The sequence below is a fragment of the Astatotilapia calliptera genome, chromosome 7 (assembly GCF_900246225.1).
Source record: "Astatotilapia calliptera chromosome 7, fAstCal1.2, whole genome shotgun sequence".
NCBI classification, from domain to species: Eukaryota; Metazoa; Chordata; class Actinopteri; order Cichliformes; family Cichlidae; genus Astatotilapia; species Astatotilapia calliptera.
The window spans coordinates 9,533,642-9,560,280 of record NC_039308.1 but is presented as its reverse complement, the minus strand read 5'-3'; the positions used below and the strand labels follow the sequence as shown (position 1 = coordinate 9,560,280).

General features: G+C 40.5%; 1 protein-coding gene across 1 annotated transcript in view; it reads right to left on the bottom strand.

Annotated features, from left to right (window-relative positions):
* The window catches only part of jph3b (junctophilin 3b), a 51,887-nt gene that overhangs the window by 3,433 nt on the left and 21,815 nt on the right, over positions 1-26,639 (bottom strand). The window contains exons 4-5 of the mRNA XM_026172949.1: positions 12,315-12,439; positions 9,079-10,055 (exon numbers count right to left, since the gene is read on the bottom strand). Coding sequence (XP_026028734.1) covers positions 9,079-10,055; positions 12,315-12,439 — 1,102 coding nt within the window. The remainder of the gene's footprint in view (positions 1-9,078; positions 10,056-12,314; positions 12,440-26,639) is intronic.

The window sequence follows — 26,639 nt, the reverse complement described above, 5'->3', positions numbered from 1 at the left end:
TTGTGTTAACACAGTATGTCAAAATGAAAGAATAACTGTAAATTCAGACACGTGAGGTTGTGCTTAAAAGGATGATACCAAACAAGGCAAAGTAAATAGTTTTTAAAGGTGAAATGTAGAGGAAACATCAAAAGTAGTTAAAAATGGCCAATTCTACCCTGGACCCCATGGTTAAAGTTTTTTTTTTTAAAGTAACGTAATAGTTACTTTTTAAGTAATTAATTACTTTTAGAATCTTGTAACTCAGTTAGTAACTCAGTTACTTTTTTGAAGAAGTAACTAGTAACTATAATTAATTACTTTTTCAATGCAACTTGCCCAACACTGCTGTCATAGGGCAAGAGGCCAGTACACCCCAGACAGATCGCCAGTCTGCTACAGGGCTAATACACACAGACAGACAACCATTCACACTCATTGGTAATTTAGAGTCACCAATTAACCTAATGCCACTAACTGCATGTCTTTGGACTGTGGGAGGAAGCTAGAGTTGATGGAGTTAAACCCAAGACCTTCTTGCTTTGAGGAAACAGTGCTAACCATTGCACCCCTGTCCATGTAAAATATGTAACCTAAAATAAATGTCACAGAAAAGAAACAATTTGAAAGGGCCAAGTTGCCTTTTTGACCAGCAGTACTTGAGAAAAGACCAGCAGGAGTGGTGATGCATGTAAAAATCCAAAGACAGCTATTGGGTTTTACTTACATAGCTTCTGTTAACTGTTTTAAGCCTACCAGAAATTTTTGTGATCTCTTTGTTGCCTTGCATTGTGTTACCTGTCTTCTTGTTAAAGACTTTCAATAAACACAAACAGGAAAAAGATCGAAGGCGAAAACTGCACGTGAATATAAATACTCCATTTCTGCCTTTATCGAACAAGGAAGCCTAAATTCTCTGAGAGAGTGAGGTCAGAGGTGAAGCTTGGCTGCACTACAGAAGCCTTGAGCTGGTGTCACTGTGGTGTCTTGCTCAGTGACACTTCAGCAGATGCTTGCTGACAACCTGGGTCATGTGGGTGAAGGCCAGTCTTTCTGACCACCTGTACGCTGTGGGTAATTATGTGCAAGTAAAACGAGTATATCCACTGACACGACCACTTTTTGTCTTTTGCAAAATAACGCACTGCACTGGCATTAGCACACACAGAGCGGATTTTTACTCTTAATAAAAGATTTACCGAAAGAGGAGGACCTGCAGAAGACCTATGGTTTTAATTAAGTCTACCTCTGAAATAATTTTAACAATCGCTGCAGTGGGAGAGGGAAAATAGGACTCCGTGAACCTCTACACACACTTATTAAGCTGCATTAGTGCAACACAGTTGTAAATGAATCTGTCCAGAGGCTGTAAACAAGGTTTGTGCTGATCAACACAGCGATAGGCTTATCACAGATCCGTGTCATAAATGATTACCAGACCACAAGTGGATGATTCATCTGATGGCCTGTTTTTGTGTGTTTTATTTAACCTAATTTATTTAAAAAATGAGGTCCTTATTTGTGTTATCACACCACTTGATACTAATGACTTCCATATTGACACCCAACTTCTAAGAGCACCCTTTTAAAAAAGTGGGTACTTGATTATATAATAGATTGGCCTTAAGTCTAATTCCTTCATTGGTTCTGGAGAACGTTTATTTGTAACTAGTATTTTCAATTAGTAAAATATATGGAGCACACACCACAAACATATATCTTCATCCGCACAATATTGCTAAAATTAGAAATTTCATGCACTGTTTTTGCCAAGGCTGCTCTAACAGCTCCCTACACAAACCTCAGCTGATCCAAAATGCTGCAGTGAAAAGACGGGTACCAAAAAGAGACAGAGCATATTTATCCCACATTGGGTTCTCTTCATTGGCTCCCTGTTAAATTTAAAATCCTTCTCCCAACAAAGAAAGTCTTAAAAATTTAGTCCCATCATGTCTTAAAGATCTCATAGTATCATGTTATCCCAACAGAGGCCTTTGCTCTTACACTGCAGACTTTTTTGTACTCTAAGTAGAATGGGAGGCAGAGTTTTCCGCTATTAGATCCCTCTTCTGTGGAACCAGCTCCCGGTTGGGTTTCAGGAGAGAGAAACTCTCTCTAAGCTCAAAATAATACTAGATCAGATGACCATCAGCCATGTCTTAATTATGCTACTATGGGCTAAGACTTCTGAGGGACTTCTCATGCTGCACTGAGCATTTCTCTCTGACTCCTAGCATGTTTACATCCCACTTAACTTTTACCTGTGCTCTCCCATAGTTCGTGTTTTCTCCCCTGAACCTGTTCGCTCCCAGAGCCTGGTTTGCCTGGAAGTTTCTTCCTGTTCAAAGGGAGTTTTTCCTTCCAACATAAAGAACATTGACATGACTTTTATTGTGGACTGGTCCAGTATAAATAAAACTGAAGTGAATTGGGACTGAGCTGGATGCTGTGTGCCTCTCAAATGAATAGCTGCACTTTGTGGAAAACACAATTACTTGCTATCATGCTGAGAGTTAGAAGATTGATGCAGCTGTACTACCTGTGCACTGAAAACACCAGCTAGCGTGTCTACATTACAATATGTTTTGGTAGTAAAAATTTAGCATCAGTATGCATGGTGCATTCCAAATTTAGCCTCAATAAAAAAAAAAAGAAAGAACTGGACTTTTGTTTGAAGTCTTGTTATTTACACCATCACGATGCCCAGCCTGAAAAAATTAGTTTTTCAGACCTGAAATATTAACACTGGAGGACACAACAATTAAATTACCGTAATGTTTTTAATTAAGAGAGTATCCATATAGCTATAAAAGTCTGCATTAAAGGCACTCGCTTGTTGGTAGACGCAACAAGTCACAATACAACTGTTTTTATCCGTCAAACAGTCCTACACGGCATCAAAGACAGAGGTTCTGATAATTAAAGCAGTGATTCAGTTTTGAGGTGACTTTGAAAAAATCCTTAACACAAGCACACAACATACGCCCCAAGCTAGTAACCTTGGTGTGCGTTTTGATCCTCATCTGAATTTTGAAGTGCACAGACAAAATATCGCAAAAACTGCCTTTTTATCATCTTAAGAAATGCTGCAAAAGCACAGCCATATCTCTCCCACGCAGATACAGAGAGACCTGTTCGTGCTTTTATCACTTACAGGGGTTGACAACTGTACTGTAATGGTTTCTTTTGTGGCCTATACCAAGGAAGATTTGGATGAACTGCAGAGAAGCCAAAATGCAGCAGGTGTGCTGACCAGGATTAGCAGGAGAGGACAGATTATTTTTTGTAGTAGATTTGTCTTTTTCTGCTTCTAGTTTACTTTAGAGACTGATTACACGTCTATTTATGCTTTTTATTACACATTCCTGCTAATTTTTCTTTCATCTGTCTCGGGCTTTTCACCTGTTCCTCCACAATCTGCAACTAAGACTAATAAAGAAACAGTCTGGGATCCTCCAGAGGTAGCTAATCTTAAAGATATTTTCAGCGCTTGTCTCAGATGTATCCGCTAATATGCTTTTTATTTTTAAATGTAACTTTAGTTGTTTACTTTTTAGATATCTTCGTCATCGAGTTACTAATGGTTGTTGTAGGACATGGGCCATGGGGATGCAGCTTCATGTAAATATGAGCCTATGGGATGCACAGAGGTTGGCTTCTGTGTTACGTGATGCTGAGTTGATGTTCTTGAGTGACTATTTCAGTCCAGAGTATTCATGTTAGAGCAGACACGGTAAAGAAAACACATCTTTTTTTTAAGTAATTTTATTGTATGCATCTTTCTGTTGCAAACTTGTACGAACACTTCATGGACGGATGTAAGTGATCAATCGACTGATTGATTTTGAGGGCCTGTGTTTGTGCTGCTGCACATCTGCATGCGGAAGGGGCCCCGGTGTCCATTCCCATGGCGTTCTCGCTGTGTATTTATCTGAGTGTGATAGTATCTGTGCATGCTGTGAACCTGTCTTACACAAATCTCACTTGTTTCTCTGCGGCTGCAAACACACAAACACACACACAAGCACCCTACCTCCACCCCCCCCCCCCCCCCCCCTTTGTCACTGACACGCGCCCACTGATTGGCGCCGTTGGAGCAAGGCATACGCTGTTCCCTAGCAACAGAGCGCTGGTTAACCAATAGGGGGCCGTCTGTGAGGATGGGGCTAGTTTGCCAGTCTGCTGTTACTAAGGTGCAGAGAGGATTGCTGGGGTTCTGTGTATCTCTATCAGTGTGTGTGTCCATGTGTCTAAGGCTTTGTGTTTGCATGTAGCAGGTAGCAGCACACACTGAACTGATGAGCAACCGGCCTCAGCCACTAAAGCCATCACACTGCTGCAGAAAAATTCTGATTAAAGTGAGCAAGTTGTTTGAGGAGCGAGGAACTGTATTTAGCAGTTTACACACAAGCAAAGTGAGAGTGCGAGAGGGAGAAATGGGGTGCGTCCTTATGTGCTCAGTGAACGTCTGCGGCGTACGATGTGTGGTTTTCACTTGGTGATTTTCCTGTTGCTTTCATTAGCTAATGCCGCGACCATATTATCACCCAGGATTAGCGTGGATGGGGCCATCCACCAGCCTAAGTCAAGATGAAGCCAAAAAATTATATTACAGCAGCATAATCCCTCCCCGCTCGCTCACAGTACAAAAAAATCTTTCTTTATTTCATAAGGTTAAACCTTGTGCCTCTCCACCCGGATTATCTTAATATGTGGGATAACATTGTGTTATGTCACTGGGGATGGGATGTATCCTCATGACAGTGGGCAATAAATCCTTTTAGTCAAATCAATGTGTGGCAGTGACATGACAGATATGAAAAACGCTCCATTCAGCTGCTGTCCACTGATACTGAAGCCAAGTGGAGAATTTCATGCTAAAATTCCGAGTAATAACTTATATTTTATGTAAACAACTTTATATGAAGTCAAATTGCTTAATGTAAAGTGTAATGGGTCACTTATGTTATACCCAAAGTTGTTCAGTGCCTTTTGGCTTCATACTTACTTGCATAAAACGTGTTTGAGCAGCAGAGTGTTTCCAGGAAATAAAAGTTTGATAAAATCTCTCTTTACTTGCCCAGCACTAAATTGCAGGCAAAGTTAATGAACAGCTGGTGAACTCAGAGCTACCATTCCACTTTCTTTAGGGTTCAGAAACTAGATTCAGTTCAGACTCGAGGACAGTAGAGGGCGCTTGGAAGATAGTCCTCAGTGAATAGAAGTGAAGGGAGCTAAAAGGCTATAAAGACAAATAAGGTATCAAAACAATCTAAAACCAGAATAATGTTTATTTTCTACATGCTTTTTATGAAAAAGACAGATACAATTTCCAGAAGAAATGGTTATTTTTGTAAATATGGCAGGTCCATGAGTCACTAACTTACTACAAGTCCTGTAACTGTAAGAGAATGAGTGTTCCTGACGATATCAGAGCTTATCTCGTTACAGCGTTACAGAGTTATTAAGACATGCTGTCTGAATGTGTTCATAAAGGCCCTGAACCACAGACTGTACATAAAATATGGACTTGGCCACTGTGGCATCACTTAAAGCTGCTCTTATGGAGAACATCATCTTGGCTTTTATGCAGCTAGCAGTCGGAGTGTTTCCACAAGAAGGTGAAGTGCTACATTATCAGCAAATGCTACACTGGTCAACAAGCATTTTTCTACTTGTGCTTTTACAAATTTTACTTGGTGACCCCAAAACTGACAACTATTTTTTATCTAGCATCAACAAAAAAAAAACATTTTTTCTTTTTGTTGTTGTTATGATCTTCTAGTAATTGGATAACTAGGATGACCAGGTGGGAATGCTGATGCATTTTAGCATTTAAGAGTTACATTTGGTCTCCAGGTTTGGTCTTTGTGGATTCTGAAATTCATGAACTGATGCGTGAGTTCAAAAAAACTGAAGCCAACTACATCAGCAGCATAGGACGGATCCGTGCAGGTTGTCCAGAATTTTCTTGGCAATCACAGAGCAGAGAATTATGCTGAGCTTGTGGATAACATGCTGAAATCATATCAGCTAATGAGTGCCAGACTGTCACTGAAGAAGCAGTTTTTACATTCTCTTGTTGACTTTTTCCCACTAAATCTAGATGACAGCGATGAGCGTGGGGAAAGATTTAATCAAGATATGAAAGTGATCGAAAACTGATATAAGGGAAAATTTAATTTGAGCATGGTGGGTGGCTACAAAAATACTCAGTACCTCAAACATCTTTGAGCGCACATTTAATTTTGAGCTAAATAGACAGAAACACGCTTTAATGCATCTCTGAATAAAACACCTCAAAAAAATTTTGCCAGGAAAATTTCAGCCATAGTGTTAGACATATATTATATTGATTAAAGTTTCAAAACGCCAATGATGTGTATCTCAGTAGCATAACATAAAAATAATCTAATTTCAGCAACCTTTAACTTTAATAGGTTTACATGCATGTGTTCTTAGAAAAATTCAACCCCATACAGTAAAGGAAAAATTATCTGCAGAGACTTTAACCATTGTTTTAATCACACACTACATATATTATTTATATACATTCATTGCTCCAAAATGACCAGAAAAACTGGTAATGCTACTAAACAGGTGGACATTAACCTCTCCATAATCTTAATTGGTGTGGTTAAGATGGGCATTTTGGTCCCTCACATTTACTCTTTTTTGGGGGAGGTCTCCACTTGATCTGAACAGCCACACTGGAAGGCAGCGTGAAAAGGTGGTTGTCATTAAAGCACTGATGGGGATGTGATGGCATTTAGCACACATTTTCAGAAAGTCTCACTGGGGACACACTCATGGTGCTTTTTTGGCTAGTACACACAAAAAGTGGCACAAATAGTTGAGTGATAAATGAAAGAAGAGTACTGTGGCGTACAATACTGCAGATAACGGGTGACACAAACACCTTTAAGGGTGATGTCACCCTTAAAGGTTAGTTGCCTGGATCCAGCCACTCTTACTGGATTGTATCATGTCATCTCAACAAGAACAAATTAATTTGCTGAATTTCATGCAGATGCTACATGATTTAATTACGTTCACCATAGAAACATGGAATTATTTAGTTCAAATTACAAGTTTGGATCTTGTGCATGTAACAACCACCCAATTTCATTTTTTGAGTTGACTCACGAAATTCACAAGATCACGTTAGATGTCAAACCACTGGAAAATCACCACACCGCGTGTATGCTGTTACTATTTCTTATGGTTTAACTTGTCAGGGACAACAACATAAAGCATCATCAAGCATAGCTTTCCTACTTTTGTTAAGTCTGTATTGACAGATTAATGCCATGGTGATTCGTGCTGTTGCCTCAGAGCAAGAAGATCCTGGGTTCAAATCCACAATGTGGCAAAGTTTGCAGTGGGTTCTCTCTGCGTACTCTGGTTTCCTCCACAGTTAAAGGGTAACTGGTTATTCTAAATTACCCAAAGGTGTTGAAGTGCAAATGGTTGTTTGTCTCTGTATGATAGACTAGCGACCTAGTGTGTACCCTGCCCTTGTTACCCTATCACTTCCGCAGCCCAGATAAAGATAAGGAGATGGGTGGATTGGAAGTTGCTGTAAATCCGTTGAATTCTTTTGTTGAACATTATGTAATATGAATACAACATGTACTACAGACATAAGTCACATTTCATTCATTCAACAAGATTATCGTTGGTGTAACAAACAAATATTTTAGTTCCTGTAACAAGACTTTTGATGTGCCAAAGTGTTTAAACAATATAAGACGGTTTTAAATAAATCTAATTAGACTAACGTGGTACAAACATGTTGATTGAACAAAAATCAAATTAATTGAATGTTAATGTTAATATTATGTAAAACCTACACACATATATCGTGTTGACACAACACAACCAAGATGGATTAATATAACATGATTTGTTTAGATGGAATATAAGAGGCAAGATAAAATTACGTTCATCCAATGAATTATTTTTTTGAGTGCAGCCTTTCCAGATGTTGTGTTTTTTTAAATGGGCTTGTTTAAGTCATGATTTATGTCATGACTTTATTGAGACAGGGCTGCAGAATCCTTCCGACAGGTTTAAACACAGTATTATATGAAGTTAAGCTTAAGCACATTAAGGCAATTCTCCCAAACAGACTTAGTGGAGGAACTGCTTCCACACATATATAATTACTGAAACAGGTCTGTATGTTTCTTTCACATGGCCACATCCACAGGAATACGACAGTATTTATTAAGACGACCGGATTCAAACCAGAGGAAAGGTTTGTGTTACTGTTCAGTAAAACAAATCAAACTAATTAAAGAAATTGCTGACTCTGCCAATCTGCTCTGCAGCTGTTTGTTCCTGAGAATAATAAAAATGCTTTCAGCACAAATTTATCAGCACAAAGCGTGATAATAAATGAGAGAGCTCATCACGGTCAATGTGCATCAGGCACAGCATATGGCCACAAAATGCACAGAAACCAGAGTGGTGTACTATTGAGCAAGTTTGGCATAGGCAGGATTTCTGGGAGCTAAGAGGTTTAACTAATCTTAACTGAAGCCCAGATCATACAAATTTATAAAACTCTTGCATAAAAGCCCTGTGACAGACTGGTGACCTGTCCAGGGTGTACCCTTCCTCTTATCCCCTGTGCCTGGGAATGGTTCCAGTCCCCCCTTCCCCTCCCCCGGATGGATGGATGGATGGATGGATGGATGGATGGATGGATATTGCATATAGCTGCTTGTGTCCTCTCTCATGCAATGCAACCACACACACAGTACCCCAAGAAAACTACTTATTGTTGTTTTCAAGGCAAGGAACATAAGAGCTGAGTTTTGTGCCATCAGAGGTATTTGTGTTGTAACAGTTTAACTTTCAGGTCTGATTGCAACCTTAAGATTTAAAGCTGAAAAAAATGGTCTGAAGAATCATTAATCTAACATTATAGCAGTCAGCTGTTATATTCCAGTGGCTAGTGAAGCGCAAGTGATGATTTAGACGTTAAGTGCCAGAAATCAACAGCTCTGTGGGGAAAAAATCCCTTGTGCCGTTTTGACCTCGTCTTTTAGAGCTGGTAAAGTGTCGGCGTGTAAGAGAATAAGACGGTCTTACCGAATTGCCTTTGCTCTGTGTGAGGCTGTGGTCCTGCTGCATCGGTGTGATGGGGGAGGATTTAAGAGGGGGGGAGAGGGTGAGGTCCCGGCGCAGAGGCCGTGAGTCCAGCTTCTCCCCCTGTCTGTCCAGCTTGTGCGCTGAGTCCTTTCCCCCTTCCCTCCCCTCTTTCCCTTCCCTTCCCTCCCTCCCATCTCGGTTCTTATGCCTCTGTCGCTGTACGGCGTGTGAACGCCCCTCTCCGTGACCGTGCCTCTCCTCCCCGTGCCCATGGGGCTTGTGGGTGGTTGAGTCTCTGGGCTGTAAAGGCTTCATCTCCATCTCGTAGTTGCTAATTTTCTCCTCGTCCTGCTCCAGCAGCCGGCCTCCCCTGCCGTGCACGCCCCTGTGGCTGGACGTCCAAGAGGCAGATGAGGATGACTCTGTCCACCTGGCCTGTCTGTGATTGGAAGAGCTGTGCTCCCGCGACTTGTGATTAGAGGAGCTGTGTTTGTGTCCGTTGGTCCGGCTAGTGCCTCTCCCACTGACCCCACCTCCTTTTGACAACATTCCCCGTCTTTTGTCTTCACTCCAGCTGTTGGCCCGTGGATACTCCCCCTTCCCTCCTCCACCTCCAACACCTTCGCCTCCCACACTGCCTCCCTCCATCAACACCTGAATTTCTGTCTGCACCACCCCCATACCTTTCTCACCTCTTTCTCCCCCCTCCCTTCCCCTGTCCCCATGGTCCACTGCGCTCTGCCGGTGGAAACGGGCACTCTTGGTGCGTTGCGACGGCCGGGCAGGTGGCGGCGGAGTGTGGGGTGGCGAAGACGAAGGCGGGCTGAGATCAGGGGTTGCAGCGTCGTTAGAGGGGTCGTCAGAGGCTGCGCTCTTCACATACAGGTCAGGACTGTCGGCCGTACCAGCGCTACTCGACAAACCCTCGCCCTCCACTTCACTGGACACTTGACGTTTGGGACGCTGCACTTCCATACCTGCAGAAGACATCAGAAAGGCATTCAGGATGAGAAGGAGGAGATGAAGGAGTTTTACTTGTTGGAATTACCCAATCTGGGTTTCTAAATGATACACCAGTATCACTGTAGAAAAAAATAACATAAAACTTATATAAATAAAAAGTAAGGGCCTGTTGTAAAAACATGATGGGGTTAAATCTTACAATTACATAAAATATATCATTGCAATTCCAATTATCACATGCAACTGTTTTAGGCTGGTGAGTAAGTGTGACAACACCCACAGAAAATAATCCCACAAGTTGCACAACACTGCATAAAATCTCGTTACATGTGTAAAAATGACTGGGTTAGAGTGGGGGCTGAATTTAACACTGTCAAGAAAACAATACAATTTTCTTTAGACATTATGTTTGCAGTGTTTTCCCTACTCCATCTGCTTACAGGATTAAAGCCACTGGGCCAACAGAACTCTCATTTCTCCCACATCACCAAGAAGCCAAAGAGGAAAACATAATGATCAAAGCAAAAATAATTCATTTGATTTAATTAATTTGTGCATGTGCAATGTGGGGTAGACAGAGCACAGAGCACATAGGAGAGGAGACAGAAGAAGAAGAGAAGGGAAGTCATCAGACGACTGTAGCATTTATGGTACAGCAACCTCCAGCTGCTCCAGTCAGCATGTTGAAGTATTGTTGGGCAAAATACTGAACCCCAAATTCCCCCGATTCAGTGTATTCATTAGAGTTTCAGTGTATATGTGACAGAGGATAAGTGCTCAAAAGCCCAGAATAAATGAATAAATGTTTGTGTAAAATGTGAAACTTTGGCTTGTAGTAAAAAAGCATTATTAAGTAAGTCTCTGTTTGTGCAGATCTTTGGGATTGTGGGAATTTAACAACACAAAAACACCAAAAAGCTTGCAGTGTGTAGCCCAATCACACAGTATAAGAGATGGTTGTAGGTAGATGTCACCCACTGGTTTGTCAGGTTCCTTTTTGATGACTATATAGGTCAAATGCTGACTGATTAAAAAGCTGGCTTGAACAGAAAAGAGTTGATGTCAAGATCTCTGCGAGCAGTAAAGACTGTACAAAACATTTTTCAAAAAGCATTTGTGTAAATTGCAAACAATGGTTGCAGTATTTGATAAGTATTTTTTGTAAATTATGACTTTTCTCCATAGCAGCCCCTAAGTGACAGGCCAACCAGGACACTGCCCCCTTCTGACAGTAAATAGCTACAACATGGGCACAGCAACTACGGACAAGCCACGCACAAGCATGCCGGGTTTATGGCTAGTGTATCACATTTGATACATACAGTTTTTGTGAGTTTTTGAGACTTTTACAAAAATAAATAAATAAATAAACTTAAAAAAATATCACACGGTAAATTGTGAATATTCTAGCTACTCTCCATGTTTTTCTGAAACTGTTACGTAAACAGTGAACAAAGCACAGTAGGGAGTTCTGTGTCTGCTGAAGGACTTGTGCACTGCAGCAGTTTCCCTCCACTCAAAGTCCACTTGATTAACATTAACAAATCAGCTACATGGCGCCAAAGTTGCCTGGCAATGCCTTCCAAATAAAAAAAAAATATGTCAAGTATAAAAACACAAGCCATCACACTGATTTTTTATAAGCCTGTTTAAAAAAACATTTACAAAAATTAAACTGGGAGGAGAAGAAGTGTAAAGATCCTTCCATTATCGATCTTCTCATCCATTCCACCTTTACATCTTTCTATACAGTCCTTTATTTTTTGTCAGAAAGCAGAAGAGGCGGCAACAGTAAGGTAGATGATGATTATCAAAACAGGTTATCAAAACAAACATCCTGCAAAATGTCAGCGCTGATGCTTGTTGACAAAGATGCTCTCACAACTCTGTGCGTGTGAGGTTTTTTTTTAGCTGTGCGAAGAAGCAGACGAGCAGAATTGACGGCAAAAGAACAATCACTGTCATCTCAGCTCCGTGTGTGTGTACAGCGCACGGCATGAAGTCACTGTGTGCGTGTGTGTCACGCTGCATGTTGGACTGTGTAGGCTACCTGCAGCGTTCTACAGGTATGAGTGACAGTTGCAGAACCGCAAAGCTGGAGGGTGGTTGGCGTTGACCTTTACCACACACACAGCTCTTGATGTGTTTTGTGTGTTCGGGGTGTATGCTTACGTATTGCTGCCTGCTTGGCTTGGTTTCTGGATCTCTATAGAGACGGATATGAACATGTGCTATATATAAAATTTTTAATCAGTGCATGTATGGTTGCCCACCATTTCCTGGGTGCTGGAAAGAAGGGGAGAACTGCTTGGCAGTGACCCTCGCGATGCGACTCTCTTCCTGGGCCTTCTGAGCTGCTGCTACCGCCGCCTCAGCTTTACCCTGTGCGTGAGCCGTCCTGAAACACAGAATAGTAAAAATAATAACTTTAATTTATATAGCATATTACAAATTTTCTGAGCAAATTTTCTGTTGCTGAGCATTTTGACAGCAGCAACTAAATGAAGCAAACATTTGAAAAAAACGCATATGAGGACAGCTAAACCATAGTAAAAGTAAAAGAGAGAGAAACGGTTTGGGAAATGTATTTAAAAAAAATCAGGAATGTTTTTCCCCTAAAAATATATTGAAATATGAAACTTAAATATAGTAACTGACTCAGCCCACTCAGCCCTGAGCTGTAGTTCATTTGCATGAACTACAGCTCAAAATTTCAATTTAATTCAGTTCTATTTTTATATAGCACCAAATCACAACAGCAGTCACCTCAAGGTACTTTATTTTGGACAGTAAAGACTCTACAACAATACAGTGAAACCCCAACAATCAAACCACCTCCTTTGAACAAGCACTTGGTGACAGCGGGAAGGAAAAACTCCCTTTCAACAGGAAGAAAGCTCAAACAGAACCAGGCTCAGGGAGGAATGGCCATCTGCCACAACCGGTTGGGGGTTAGGGGAGAGAGACAGGACAAAAAAAACCCAAAAAAACCACACACTGAGGAAATCGAGCCACAAAAATAATCCTTGATCGTCTGGTGCATCTCCTCAGCTCATCCACTAGCTGGAATAATCAATTGTGTCTCCTTTCCCCTTCCTTCAAGCAACCATATTATGATTGGCAGACCATTGCAAGAAGAAGGTTTGACCAGAGAGTGGGTGGGGCTTTTGCACTTATGGCTTCAACTGTGCGTACAAATAGACACAGTTGAGGCTATAATTCTTTTATTTTTATAAAAAGTTTGTAGAACAGTGTTAAGTAGGAGTTTTTAGCTATACATGTCTAAAAATAGGGAATATAAAACAGTGCAGTACATTAGAGGGAGATAAGGAAAAGAATAGAATAAAAGAAAAACCACTGTCCAAAAATACTGTAATTTTAAAAAAGTCATTAGAAACTGTCCTTTCGAACAATAAAAGTGCCAACAATGCTCCACAGTGTTTCAGTTTTTCACTGATACAGGGGTATTTGTGGCTGAGCCCCGGCTTATTCACACAGCACCTACAGAACACACCAACTTTGCTCCATTAATTAGATCCCGGTGTTTGTAGCCCAAAGGGTGATGTCGCACTGTAGTAGCTTGAACACTTGCATAGTTAAAAGGAAGGTTAAAATCTGTTTATTGTCACAGTTATTCTAAACAGGGACTCCCTTTAATAGATTTTTTTTAAATAAACATTGCTAAGTATCTAGCTCATTATATAAAAAGCGAAGACACTGTGAGCAACCTTTTTGGCTGACTGTTTCTCAAACTAGCAGAAAAAGCCAACAGCAGTCATATTGGGCATCACAGCATCACGGCACATTTTTACTGATTCTGTACCTTCCTGGAAATCCAATGGAGGGATTTACACCACTCTTTAAAAAAAAAAAGAACTTCATTTAGTGCTTTAAATGGCAGAAAGTGCTGTCTGACACGCATGTCCAAAACCTACTATAACTATTTGAGTGGTTTGAAATCTGATAACCAAGAAAGTCACAACATAAGACTGATATGTTTTTCATATTCAACAAACCATTCAGTAAGGCCTTGCCCTCTGTAGTTACAGTGCTTCTGCTACTTTGACATATCTTGCATTAAAAGAAATGCTATTCTGCATACCTTGGCTGTATGGGTATTTTCCCCCAGAGAAGGTGGGTTATCTGGGTTTCCAAGGCAACAAATGTTCATATTAAACATGGATAAAGTTTAGAAAGTGAGGTCAGTGTATGTACAATTTCCCAGAGGAACCCACCTGAGGGATTAATAAAGTTTTATCTTATCTTATCTTAAGTATCTCTCTGAGCCAAATATTCAGTTCCAGGCAGTTTATTTTCCTACTGTTGGCATCAGCTATAACCACAGAAGCTCCACCCACCTGCTATTAAAACATTTTGCTTTGCAGGGGCTGCCAATCAGAAGAAAGCAGGCTTAAAGGCTGTGCTTTAAAGAAGAGAAGCTAAACGATTAATTTTAGAGAGTGAATGAACTGAAGTGCTGCAGTATAAGACAATCAATGATTACTTTTTGAGATGTGAATCATGCACAGCACCTCTAGTAAAGTCCAAGAATTGAATAAATAAATAAATAAACTGAGGTGTAAATGAGCATAATAGAGCGTCTCAGAGCCAAGCAGGTGATTTTTGTCATTTTTACTCTGTGCAGAAATTACGTCTAAGTAGGAGAAAATTTATGAATGCCAAAAAAAAACACAACTGGAGAAAAGGTCATAATGCTTTGGTTGTATAATAACATTTTTCCTGTCATTATGGAAGCTTGACTAACACACCTACATCAATCACATCACTGCTGTGCCCATATAAAGCATTTATTCTGGGGTATTCTTATTAACAGAACCGGCATTATTCATTTTGTGTTTATATGGAATCTCTTTCATAAAAGACACCTGAGCCAGAAGGTGACAAACACGCGCAGGCATCAGCATATTACATGATACCTCAAACAGAAGCTGCGGAGGGACAATTACTACAGAGCCACAATATGATGAGATAGCATGCATTCATCTGTTTACAGGCGCTGTAATCTTCTGCTTGAAAATGTGTTTACTATCACAAAATAATTCATCTCACTGCCTCTCAGGCTGTCAGGCTTTTCACATCCCCTTCATCTCACTAACAGCCTCTTTTTCAGTCTCCTTTTTAAAACCACTCTCTCACTCTTTCTGTTATTCCTCATTTTTCTTTTTGCCTCTCTCTAATTGCCCCTGCCTTCTTTATAACAAACCCCTTTTCATGTACCTCTTGTCCCACCCTCTTTTCTTTCTCTCTGGTAATATCAAATAGATCTTTTCTCTCAATTACAACCCTCCTCTCCCCATCATCTCTATATTTCCATTCACCTATCTTCCTCTGTCTATCCAAGGGCTCTCCACTCGTCTACAAAAGCGTCTCCATCCATCCCTTTTCCCTCTCTGGGCAGTAACAGTCTTGATGCAGTGTTGCATGTCGATGGCTATTGATTTTTTCTTCTCGGCCTCTCTGTTTCTCTTTTCCCCTCTGTGGACTCTCTGCCAGCATCCACTGTGTCAGGCTCACAGCATACACAACACCACCATGTGAGTGCACGCCTCCTGGTTGTAAGGGAGGTGAGGTATAAAGAAAGGGAAAAGACTGTTTCCTTAATTTACACAGCATAATCAAGGATAGTGCTTTTTTAATAAATAAAAAAATCTTCATGTGGTTTAAATGTCACGAACACACAAGCCCACTCTTAAAAAAGTCTCTCTGTCTAATTCTGTGTCATCCTTTTCCTCCACAACTTCCTGTCCTGCTCTTCCCAGGGAACAACCTGTTTCTGGATGAATCAACTGCCTGGAGAGAAAGGAGCTGCCTGTTCAAAGAGGGCTCGATTATACAACACAGCATCCTGTCCAAGAGAAGACGAAAAAAAAGAGCTACAGATGGAGGGCAGGAAGAGGAGAGGAAAGGAAGCAGAGCTGGAGGGAGGTGATGAGGAGGAGGGAAGGAGGACAAAGGACAGGTACAGTGTGAGGATGGAGAGTGAAGAAGATTGGTGTGAGACTGAAAGAAAGATTGAGTTAAAAGATGTTACATATTCAACGTTACCAAATCACTGTCGGGTTAATTGTGGGAAGGAGGATAACCAGTGGTATCCTAGTCATGGCAGGAGTGGACAGGAGGAAACAAGCTGCTATATTTTTATGCAGACCTGGATTTTAGTACTATCATAGTCTTATCATATTCAAAGCTCAGTTAAGAAAATAAAAATAAATAGGATACCAAAGGTTTTGTTGTGCTGTTGGGAAACGTAGCTGACCGCAGTTCCAGATTTCAAAGTAAAATTTGAGATATCAAAATAAAAGGATGACCAAAATGAGCAAGTCGGACAATCATTCACACTCCCATTCATACCTGTGGCCCATTCAGAATTGTCAGTTAACCCAATCCATGCATGTCTTTGGACTGTAGGTGGAAGCAGTCTGCACAAGAACAGGGACAACATGCAAACACCACATAAAAAAATAAATACAATGAAAAATAATTAGGGGCAGCTTGCCATAAACTTGTAGTATGTGTAAATGTGAGTGTGAATGGCTGTCTGCCTCTGTGTGTTAACCCTACAATAGACTGGTGATCTGTTCAGGGTGTACTCTGCCTTTCAGCTTTTGAAAGTGGCGATAGGTTCCAGCACTCCACCCTGTAGGCCTGAATTGGATAAGTGGAAGAAAATGGATGAACAAACAATGTGTTAATAAAACACAGCAACAACAAAACTGACAATAACTCTGCTGAGAAAGCAAGGAAAACTGTGCTCACGTGTTAGTGACAATCACAACAGAGGCCAGCCTGAAAGCTTATCCTCATATATCACCTATTTAATATCATACTGTAAGACTTCAAATTAGCATTTGAGACAATAAATTAATCAAGAAAGTTTTTACTGAGGTCACATATTGCATGAGAAGTAGATATATTTCCTAATACACGTCTATATAAATAAACTTCTTGTTGCAGCCGGAGGAGTCGCCCCCTGCTGGTGTTAAAAAAGAACAAATTTTAAAGCCATTTCAGCATCGGCTTCACTTTGTAAACGTGGACCTGTCTAAACCTGTCTACATTCATCATTTGTATACAGTCTATGATCTGAAACAAACCGGTGGCCTGACTTAATGCCAGACAGCAAATCTTTGGGTTTGGGGCTGTTGCTAGGGAACAAAAAAGCAAGTTTCTCAAAACGTATGATGGCTACTACAGATACAGTATCTGCACCACAGAGGTTGTGTAGAGCACCTGCTGTGCACAGTAGTGCTAAAATAGATCCCTAAAAGAAAGAAATAAGGCTTAATAAAATATTGTATATTCATACAATCCCCACCCCCACATCTAACTTACATCTCGGAGACACCTTCTAAATGTTCCTTAACTGACGGCACACTTTGAGAAAGCCGCATTGATGCTTAAAACGTGACACATTCAGAGGACACTAAATGAGCAGGGATATCAAGGCCAAAAGGACAGGCGAAATAATAGGACAGGGGACATGAGGAGAATGAAAACAGAGCGATGCAGGAGATACGGAGGAAGACAACAAAGTGCAATGAGATGAGGTTAGGAAAGAGACAGGAAGAGAAAGTCTAATCCGGGGCTCACGCTCTAAGCTCCTCCATCATCTCTGTCATCGCTCTGAACCAGTTGATGATGATGAGGATGATTCATATCTCACAAAGCTTCCCGGTTTGCATCACTGCTAATAGTGTGTGTGTCTGTATTACTCATGTTGTGGGGATATAAATCTGTCTAAACAGTGCCGGGACTCCAACAAAAACAAGCCCCCATAAGGTAAATCTGTCAATTTCAGCATGGACACTTCCGCTGTGTCTCAGTTGGGATATTTCTGTTCCTAAACTTCCACGTATGGAGGCCAATCCATAACTTTTAGTGTTCCACTGTGGGTTTTTTCTATCCAGGCATGCTTTTACGGCATTGGGATTTCCACACTTTGCACAGAAGATGTCAACTTGTCTGCAAATGCTTGCTAGCTACTAGCTGAGCTGGAGTAAAACAGCTTTAAAAGCCTTAAAACACGCCAACCAGAAACAGAGACCAGTGGTTTCCAGGAGGTCACTCGTCTCTAGGCCTGTGTGACTGTTTCAAAGCAGCTCTTATCAGCCTTTAGCAACGACTTGCCAGGAAATGCGCATTATTCCCTTGTGACTGGTGCTTGCCGAGTAGTCACAGGCAGTGTCTAGGCCTTATTTATTTGACTCTATATTGTCACACATCCAAATTGGTAGAGAGAGGCTAAACTCATGCGGTTAAGCTGTCGTGTGACTGCAAAGCCCCAGTACTTCATATAATCATGCTCACAATAGTAAGTGTAAATACTGGAGTACACAGTATGAAATACAGTTTTGGATTAAAGTTAGAATAAATCACCGGCAAATGAATGTAAGTCAGTGTAACGCCCTGTGAAGTGATGGAAACTCAATGTGTGTGTGTGTGTGTCTCTGTGCTGAACTTTAGGCTTACCAATGAAACGAGGTCACAGAACTTCAGCGACTGGAGTCCTGTGACACAGTGAGTCACTGGTACTGACTAATCACAGGTAGCCTGATGAGAAATCAGTTACATCAGCACATGTGACAGCAGTAATCAGGGCACATGAGCTTGGTATCGCACACACACACACACTCACACATATAAACAAATCTGGGATTTACTGTAACATCAGGCACGTGGACAGCTGACCCTGAATTTCTACCAGCTGTTGGATTCTCTTCAGGAGATAAACCCGACCCCTGACCTCACTGCTTGCTGCCCTGCCTTTAGGAACAAGTAGGATGTACATTCAAACTCAGCCTATGGACAATTTTAGACGCACATACACACAGCAAGAAATCGACGAAAAAGGGCCACAAATCCTCACACATTGTGCTTTCATTTTGCTCAAAGAGAACTGAAGCAATTATCCTGTGACTGTTTCACCTCTCAGGGTTTCTCCTGGTGTTCCACAAGGAAATACCCTGCTGTTCTGTTCTGGGACGCACACACACACACATACAGAGAGGCTGTTCTGTGCTGTGCTACATTGCTGCCCGAATCTGGGTTAGACATTCCTGTGTGTGTGTGTGTGTGTGTGTGTGTGTGTGTGTGTGTGTGTGTGTGTGTGTGTAGGAGAGCGGAGAGCTAGGCCAGGCTAAAACTGTATGTACAGTTAGGTTATTCTGGGCAAGTAAAGTTGTGCCGTTATCCTAAATCAGCAACCTGCTCTGAGCAAATATTTAAAGCATCACCACTTTGTTACTCATCAAATTAGTAAAATCTGCATGTTACCTCAGCAATATGCCGACAACTTCATGCTCCAGTCTCAGAACCCTGATGTTAAATGATGAAAAACAGGCCAAAATAAACGTACTATACTAATAAATTGGACTTTACCATTTTGTTTCCACAGAAGCATAAATATATATATATTTATGCTTCTGTGGAAACAACATTAAATGCTTAATACATCCTGAATTAGGTTGGAGCATTCACTAACAACGCAATCAATTGACATCATGATCTTTTAATGACCCAACTCAGGATGATATGTTTACAAATCCATGCTTTCAGAGGGGTTTATTGTCATATTGTTGCCCCTTACTGCCCTTGAGCTGGCACATCTTGCCCACAGCTTTGACAACAAATCAGCAAATCAAAGAACCCCCCCACAGTTTTGCACCTATGTGCCAGTTATGTGTGAATAAGTGATTTTAAAATGCCTTACTTGTATAAGCTTCTACATGTTTACTAGAAAATGGTTCTTTCATACACATGTTTACCTCTCTGTGTAATTTCCTGGGCCAAACATAACCAAACTGTGAGTAAGAATGAAAGTAATCAGAAAGTAAAACCTAAAGGTAAAAAACTGGTTCCAGATGAGTCTGGGATTTCAGGTGTGTTTGTGCCAACACTGCCCTTCCTATTGTGGACTGTGGGCTTTGTAACAGTGGAAACACTCAATCACGCTAGAGTAAAAATAGAACAACAACCTCCTTATGACTAGGAAAAATCGGTTGTTGCCCAGTGATTGCATTGGATTTATTTTGCAGTCCAATTACAAGTATTTGCATCAACTGTTTTTGATCTCAAGGCAGTCAAACAGTTCTTCGACTCAGAATGAGTGCTTGATTCAACTGATTGTACTCTCATTATACTCCTATATTCATTTATATATACTTTCCCCCACAATCCTTATCTGGTCATAGCACATAGCTGAGCTTGGTTCTGCCAGCGGTTTCTTTCTGTTAAAAGGGAGTTTTTCCTTCCCACTGTTGCCAAGTGCTTGCTCAAAGGGGGTGGTTTGATTGTTGGAGTTTTCTCTCTGCTATTGTAGCTGTAGAGGTTACTCCTGTTGTGATTTGGTGGCAGATACATAAATTAAAATGAATTAAATTGAATATTAAGTGCCAGTGCCATTTTGCAGTTACATTGTCATCCTGATGAAACTACGTCCCATTTTGTGGAGGAATCTTTGAATCCCCGTATAACATCTATGAGGTTCTAAGGGGCTGCCACGGTGATGCAACCCCGAGATCATCTCCAGCTGAACTTAAACAAGGAACCCTTTAAAAGCCATGTCAATGCGTAAATCACTAAATTATGGAGCCGTTCTTATTGCATTATTGTGAAGCACTTAGGTATACCTTTGGTTTTAAATGTGCTATATAAATAAAATTGTATTGTTACAGCTCAGACTGGACTCTGATTGTAAGCAGAGTCTAGAAGCAACCGATTTATGATTTTCACAAATTTATCAGTTTTTTGCCAACTTCAGTCCATTCAATCCCAAACTGTTAGCAGACGTTTTCCTTCTTCTTGACTTGTTATTGCTATCTTGATACATCAAAGTCATTTTGAAGGCAGCAATTGACTGCAAGAGGTCACAGACCTGGTTCCTTTGAAGCAACCATTTCAAAGGCAATGGGATCGCCAATCGTCCCACAGTCTACAGACATTATTTTTGCTAATGCGGTAGTAAAGCTACTTTCAGCTGGGGGTCACCACAGCAGGTAACTCCGCATTTGTGATTGTTTTATGCCAGATGCCCTATCTGATGAAACCCATTCAGAAGACCTTACATGAGTTTTTTCAGATAGTTGAAACAAACAAATACAGGTGCGGGAATCACAAAGTAAAACAGGAAGTACATGGGGGTTCAGACAGGAGGGGAGAGAGAGAGCACAGGAAGAACACAGCCATAACGGGCAGGGGAAACATGGAATAAACACAAAGAGAGACGAGGGCTCATAAATACACAGAGGGGCACACAGGGGGTAAGAGTCACGAAGGGAAAACACTTAGGGAACAACACAACAGGACAACTCAGGAAACATGGCCTAAATAAGGAACGAAATACAAAAATACAAGAAACTAAGAATACTGGGCCAACATGGCCCAGGACCATGACATATTTAAGTTCACACACAGGTGTCCTACGTAGCAGTTTTAATAGATGAAACTCAACAGCAAGAGACAGCAAAAACCTGCAGAATGTTGGAAAAACAAAGCAGTTGTCCACGGGCACCACCTAGATTGCTAGTTTTGTGGTCACACTTGGGCTTCAATAAACACAACACAGCACAGATTAAAGCTACATGAAGATGTGTCTAAGAAGACAGTTGCAGCTCAGAAGGAAAACACTCTACCAGTTTGTTTCTTAAACACAACCATGACACAAGCTACAGACTGGCCACTACCATTAATCTAATTTTAAGTAAAGATATGCCCAAACGCCTGCAATACCGTAGTTTGCATTTAACTCAAAATCCCAGCACACATTGCAAAACTATTTATATTGATACGGATGCCTAGTTTCGGTTTTGTTCCAACTGCTTTCATGCAAAAATTTCATTTAAATATTGTTTGTGTCAAGATCTGGGTTTATCTGCTTTAAGCATGCATAAAGTGGCACCCTACTTTAAACAAGGACACTCCGTCCCTCCTCAAAAATAATTCAGGCCTACCCACTTGTGCATGAGCTCTTGCCTTCCAAATATTCAAGCACAATTTAACTCAGCATTCATTAGCTTAACTTTTACGGCATTAGTCTTTATTCCATATTTTGTGTCTTAGACCTGCAAGATCAAGCTGCAAAGCACCGTTTCCAACCACACAGCTACATTTCATGTTATGTTAGAGACTTAGGATAAGATTTTAGGTTGTATTTTGGATAAACATATAAAAACTGAGGTATGACTGCAACAAAGAACAGAATATGCGACCTAGAATATATATATATTTTTAAAAAGAGTTCAGAAAGAGTAAAAATGAAACTGGTGCAAACCACAGAATTAAATGGTGACGAGGAAAGAACAGATATAAACCAGGAAACCCTGCGAGTATGAAATGAATTATACCAATAATGAAATTTAAGTTAAATTGTTAAATAAGTCAGCATTTTATTAAAAATGAAGGAAGACACTAGGCTTAAAATTGGAATGTAATGACCTCTGAAAGCGAGAAAAACTTCATTATTTCAAAGTAAAAGTCGCACCACTGACGTCATTCTGTGTGGCAGATATTTTATGAAATTTAAAATAAAGTTTTAAATAAATATATTCTAGATATATTTTAAATACGGTGACTGAGATAAACACTGAATATTAGATGAATAAACTTTGTTTATTTGAACACCAATAACTAATATGACTATTTAGTGAACTGAAGGGATTTTTATGCCTTTAAAACCAAAAGTCAGCACTTTCAGTGTTTTACAGAGTGACCCAGATGTATCAGTCTGTGTCCAGAGAAAGGTCCACAATCTGAAGCCTAATTTAGCATCGACAGGTAAACTGGAAGCAAAAGTTACTCACCCATAACTCAAGTAGCTACTACAGCAAACTAATGCACTTTTTTATTTTTTATTTTAAAAAATGGTCTCTGTCAAGTTGAGCATTTAAGAACAGTTAAATTCATAAAGTAGTTCTCACAAGAAAGATGAAACCATGGAAACTATGTGAGCCAACCTACAGTATGATGTTTTGGCCTGTGCTGTAAAAAGCCTACAAGTCACTACGAATGCAAATATATTGTCATCATAATATAAGAAACCGAGCGGCTGATGTGTTTGCTACCTTTAATTTGTTTTTCTTTCTTCTATGTACGTGACTTCTCAACAGTGTGAGAGGAATTAGTTGAGCAGCTGTAGCTCGCTGTGGTCACACTGCCCTCAGCGGAAGACCGTCAGCAGGACTAATAGGATTGGATCTTTACTTATTCAGCTCCTCATGCATGCACTCTACAAACACAGACATGTTCAGCAGCTTCATTCACGATCTACACAGGTAAGCTTATAAGCAAGAGCAGGTTAGTCTGTGAGAGAGTAATTCAGCCTCTCTGCTCTTTCAGGCGCTCTGCCAGTGTTGTTGGCATAATGCGGAAATCTGCCCTCACTTCTAATGGGTTTTTTCTCTCACTTTATTATGCCTTTTTCTCTTCGTCCCACCTCACATCATTTCTTTGACACCCTCTGGTGTTTTCAATATTTCCATTTTAACGAGCTCATCCATCTCAGAAAGCAACTTGACATCTTGCGGAAAATTGGCGATCTGCTCCTAAACGTATATGCTGTACATCATTAACAGAGTGCAAAACATTACTGCATTATTGATCTGCTCCAAGGTCAACTGCTAATCAGAAAAAAAACAGCTCAGACAGCTGCTTCACACGCTGACTGACACTGTTGTCACTCTGCAGCCAGCTGTTTCTAATCACACTCTTCAGTATCTGTTGTACAGAAGAAAAGGCGTGATCTGTAGCTATGCAATACTAACATGACAACAAAGCATGTAAACACAAAGTCACAGACAGAGCCAAAGTTCAGATCTTCATATTTGGGTGAAGCACAACCAAAACTGAGAGAGGACAATGATCCACAGCCCAAAAAAATTTATGGATTATATATAAATTATTTTATGACCCACATTCAAACCTTTAAGATTAGAAACAGAAGTTGGAGGATGTTATAACTGATTACTAGGTTTAAAATCCAGGAAGATTCAGACATTTTTATTAGCCAATTCACTGCTCCTGTGTTCTTGTGTTGGGAAAAATATCTTAACTCAAAATAGTCAACTTGCACACACTAAACACTCACAGATATAGAGCAGAATCTGGCTAAGCCTTTAAATCGAAGCTTTAAGTTTTACCAGTAGTCCTCCAAAGCACTTTAATGCATTCCATTTTATAATAAACAAACAAACACAAAACCTACAAACTGAGCCTTAAATTTCTTAAGTCATCACAATGTTAGGCAGGTTATTGTGAGTGGGGCCAGAAGATCAGACACATTTATATAGGGACTCATGTGTGTGTTTAAGCGAGCAGGTGCCATCTTTGGGTCCGCTCCTCTCTAATACGTTCAAGCGTTTCGACCATGTGCTCCAGAAAGCATGAAGGCAACTTCTGGCTGCAAGAACAAGAGCTAGTTTGCTTTTCTGTGTTTGGCTCAATGACATGAAAAAAAATCAAAAAGAAAACAGTGTGAACAAATCAGAAACAGTACGAAGGGTGTGAAATCTGTTACACAAATAACGGCGCCTCTGCTGTGCAGGCCGTCCGTGCAGTGTCAAATTCTGCATGTGGAGTTCATGAAAGACAGCACATACTTAGCCAGCTGACAAAATTTATGTCACTTAGATATATGTGCGTAAATGCACAGATGCAGAACACCTCTCTCTCTTTACATGGGATGTCACACTTTGGTACCAAGTCGATGCTAAATCTCCAAAATCACAGCAGGACTTTTCATAACATAGATGCTACAGGTGGCAAGAGATCTACATGGAGATGTTTGAGTTTGAGTTGCCTGATCAGGAATTTAACAACTTCATGTTTTTTAAAAGAATTCAAAGAGTTTCATCTCGTAATGGCTTTTTTTTTTTCATTTGTATTCCAGTTTTTTCCTTGGTACCTGTTATTTCCTTCCTGTCTAAGCTCTACAGAAAGAGTTTAAAAGCAGCAGCTTTGTCACCACCAGAGGTACTGTAGCCATACCCTGGATCCTCGAAACAACAAGGTCTGGACACAAACTAGGCCATGGGCCTACTTCTGATGAGTCCCCACTTGACAAGAGTATCAATGTGTATCTGTGGCTTCAGGTCCCAGGACAGCTAATTATTTTCTGTTTTGAGTCCTTAGCTGTAAAAAAACAAAACAAAACAAATAAAAAAACAAAAATTGTTCTATATTGCTGTCCAAAAGTTTCTTGCAGCTGTAAAGAAGGTCAGGGCAAGCCCATTAACATCATCAGACAGACTGCTCTCATTGTTTTAGCTGAATGAACTCAGTTTTAATGAGAATCAGCTCTCATCTCCATTCAGCAGAACAGCTTTATCAGAGTCTTAACAGCTCCAGATGGGCTTGTTTGGCTTGCCAATTTCAATCATTCTGTAACCCTAATTTCACCTTAACCTGAATATTATTTTTAATATGTCACTGATCTCAATTACATGGTAAAACAAAGCCATCAGCAATTGTTTTTAAGCAGAGGATGGACAGGTGAAAGACAGAAAAACAGCTGTTTTAAGATGGATTAACACATAACAGCACCCCGTGGATATAAACATGTTGATGCCTGGGCTTTTGAGATGCAGCCCTGGCACTGCCATCTTCCTTGGGGGTTCTGACTCACCCCAGGTAAAACTTGTTCATTTATTAAAGACGTGCCAGAACCTGGAAACACAGTTTTGCTATGAACATGTTTAAATTGATGTACCTAGTAAGCTGACTTAATAAAGAGGATAAAAGCATTGAGGCAATATAATGGACAAGTTGTTTAAACTATGGGAACCATTTTATAATAGTATCATATTAATCGTTTTAAACATTACACGTCCTGTGAGGTGCGAGTTTACTGCTTCTAAAGGATTCAAGAGAGAGTAAGTAGCAGCCAGGTGCTGCTAATCAGATTCATTTAAATAACTGATTATCAGAAAGTGTGAGCAACTCTGTAAAAGCAGAAATTTTGGCAGTTTGCTGGTCCCGAGCATTCAGTTCAGGTGTGTATTAACACAATTACAAAATCTTTCCAGTTATGGTCATCACAACAACTTCAGACCATGCAACATTCAGATAAACGACGAAAAACCCAAGAGCTACATCTTACAGGCCATGTGAAATTTGTGACAGGAAAATAAGAAAAAGACTGAACAAATACGGCTTGTTTGGAAGAGCTCCCAGAAGAAAGCCTCTTCTCTCTGAAAAGAACACGGCAGCACAGCTCAGGCTTGCAAAGTTGCATCAAGACTTCTGTGGAGACGTCTGACCATAATGCACAGCACGACATTTGGCAAAAACCCAACACAGCTTATCTGAACAAACTCCTCACACCAGCTGTCAGCACGGTGGTGGAGGGCTGATGATTTGGACTTCGTCTTGCAGCCACCAACTCCTCTGTCTTCAAAGTATTCTAATCTGTTGTTAATCTATGTTGGCCAAAACTGCATCACGCAACATCCAAGCACAGCAGCAAATCTACAACACAATGACTGAAAAGGAAAAAAGAATCAAGTCGCTGTAATGACCCAGTCAATGTCCAGACCTCAACCTTATTAAAGGCTCTGGCAGGATTTCAGGAGAGCTGTGCATAAACG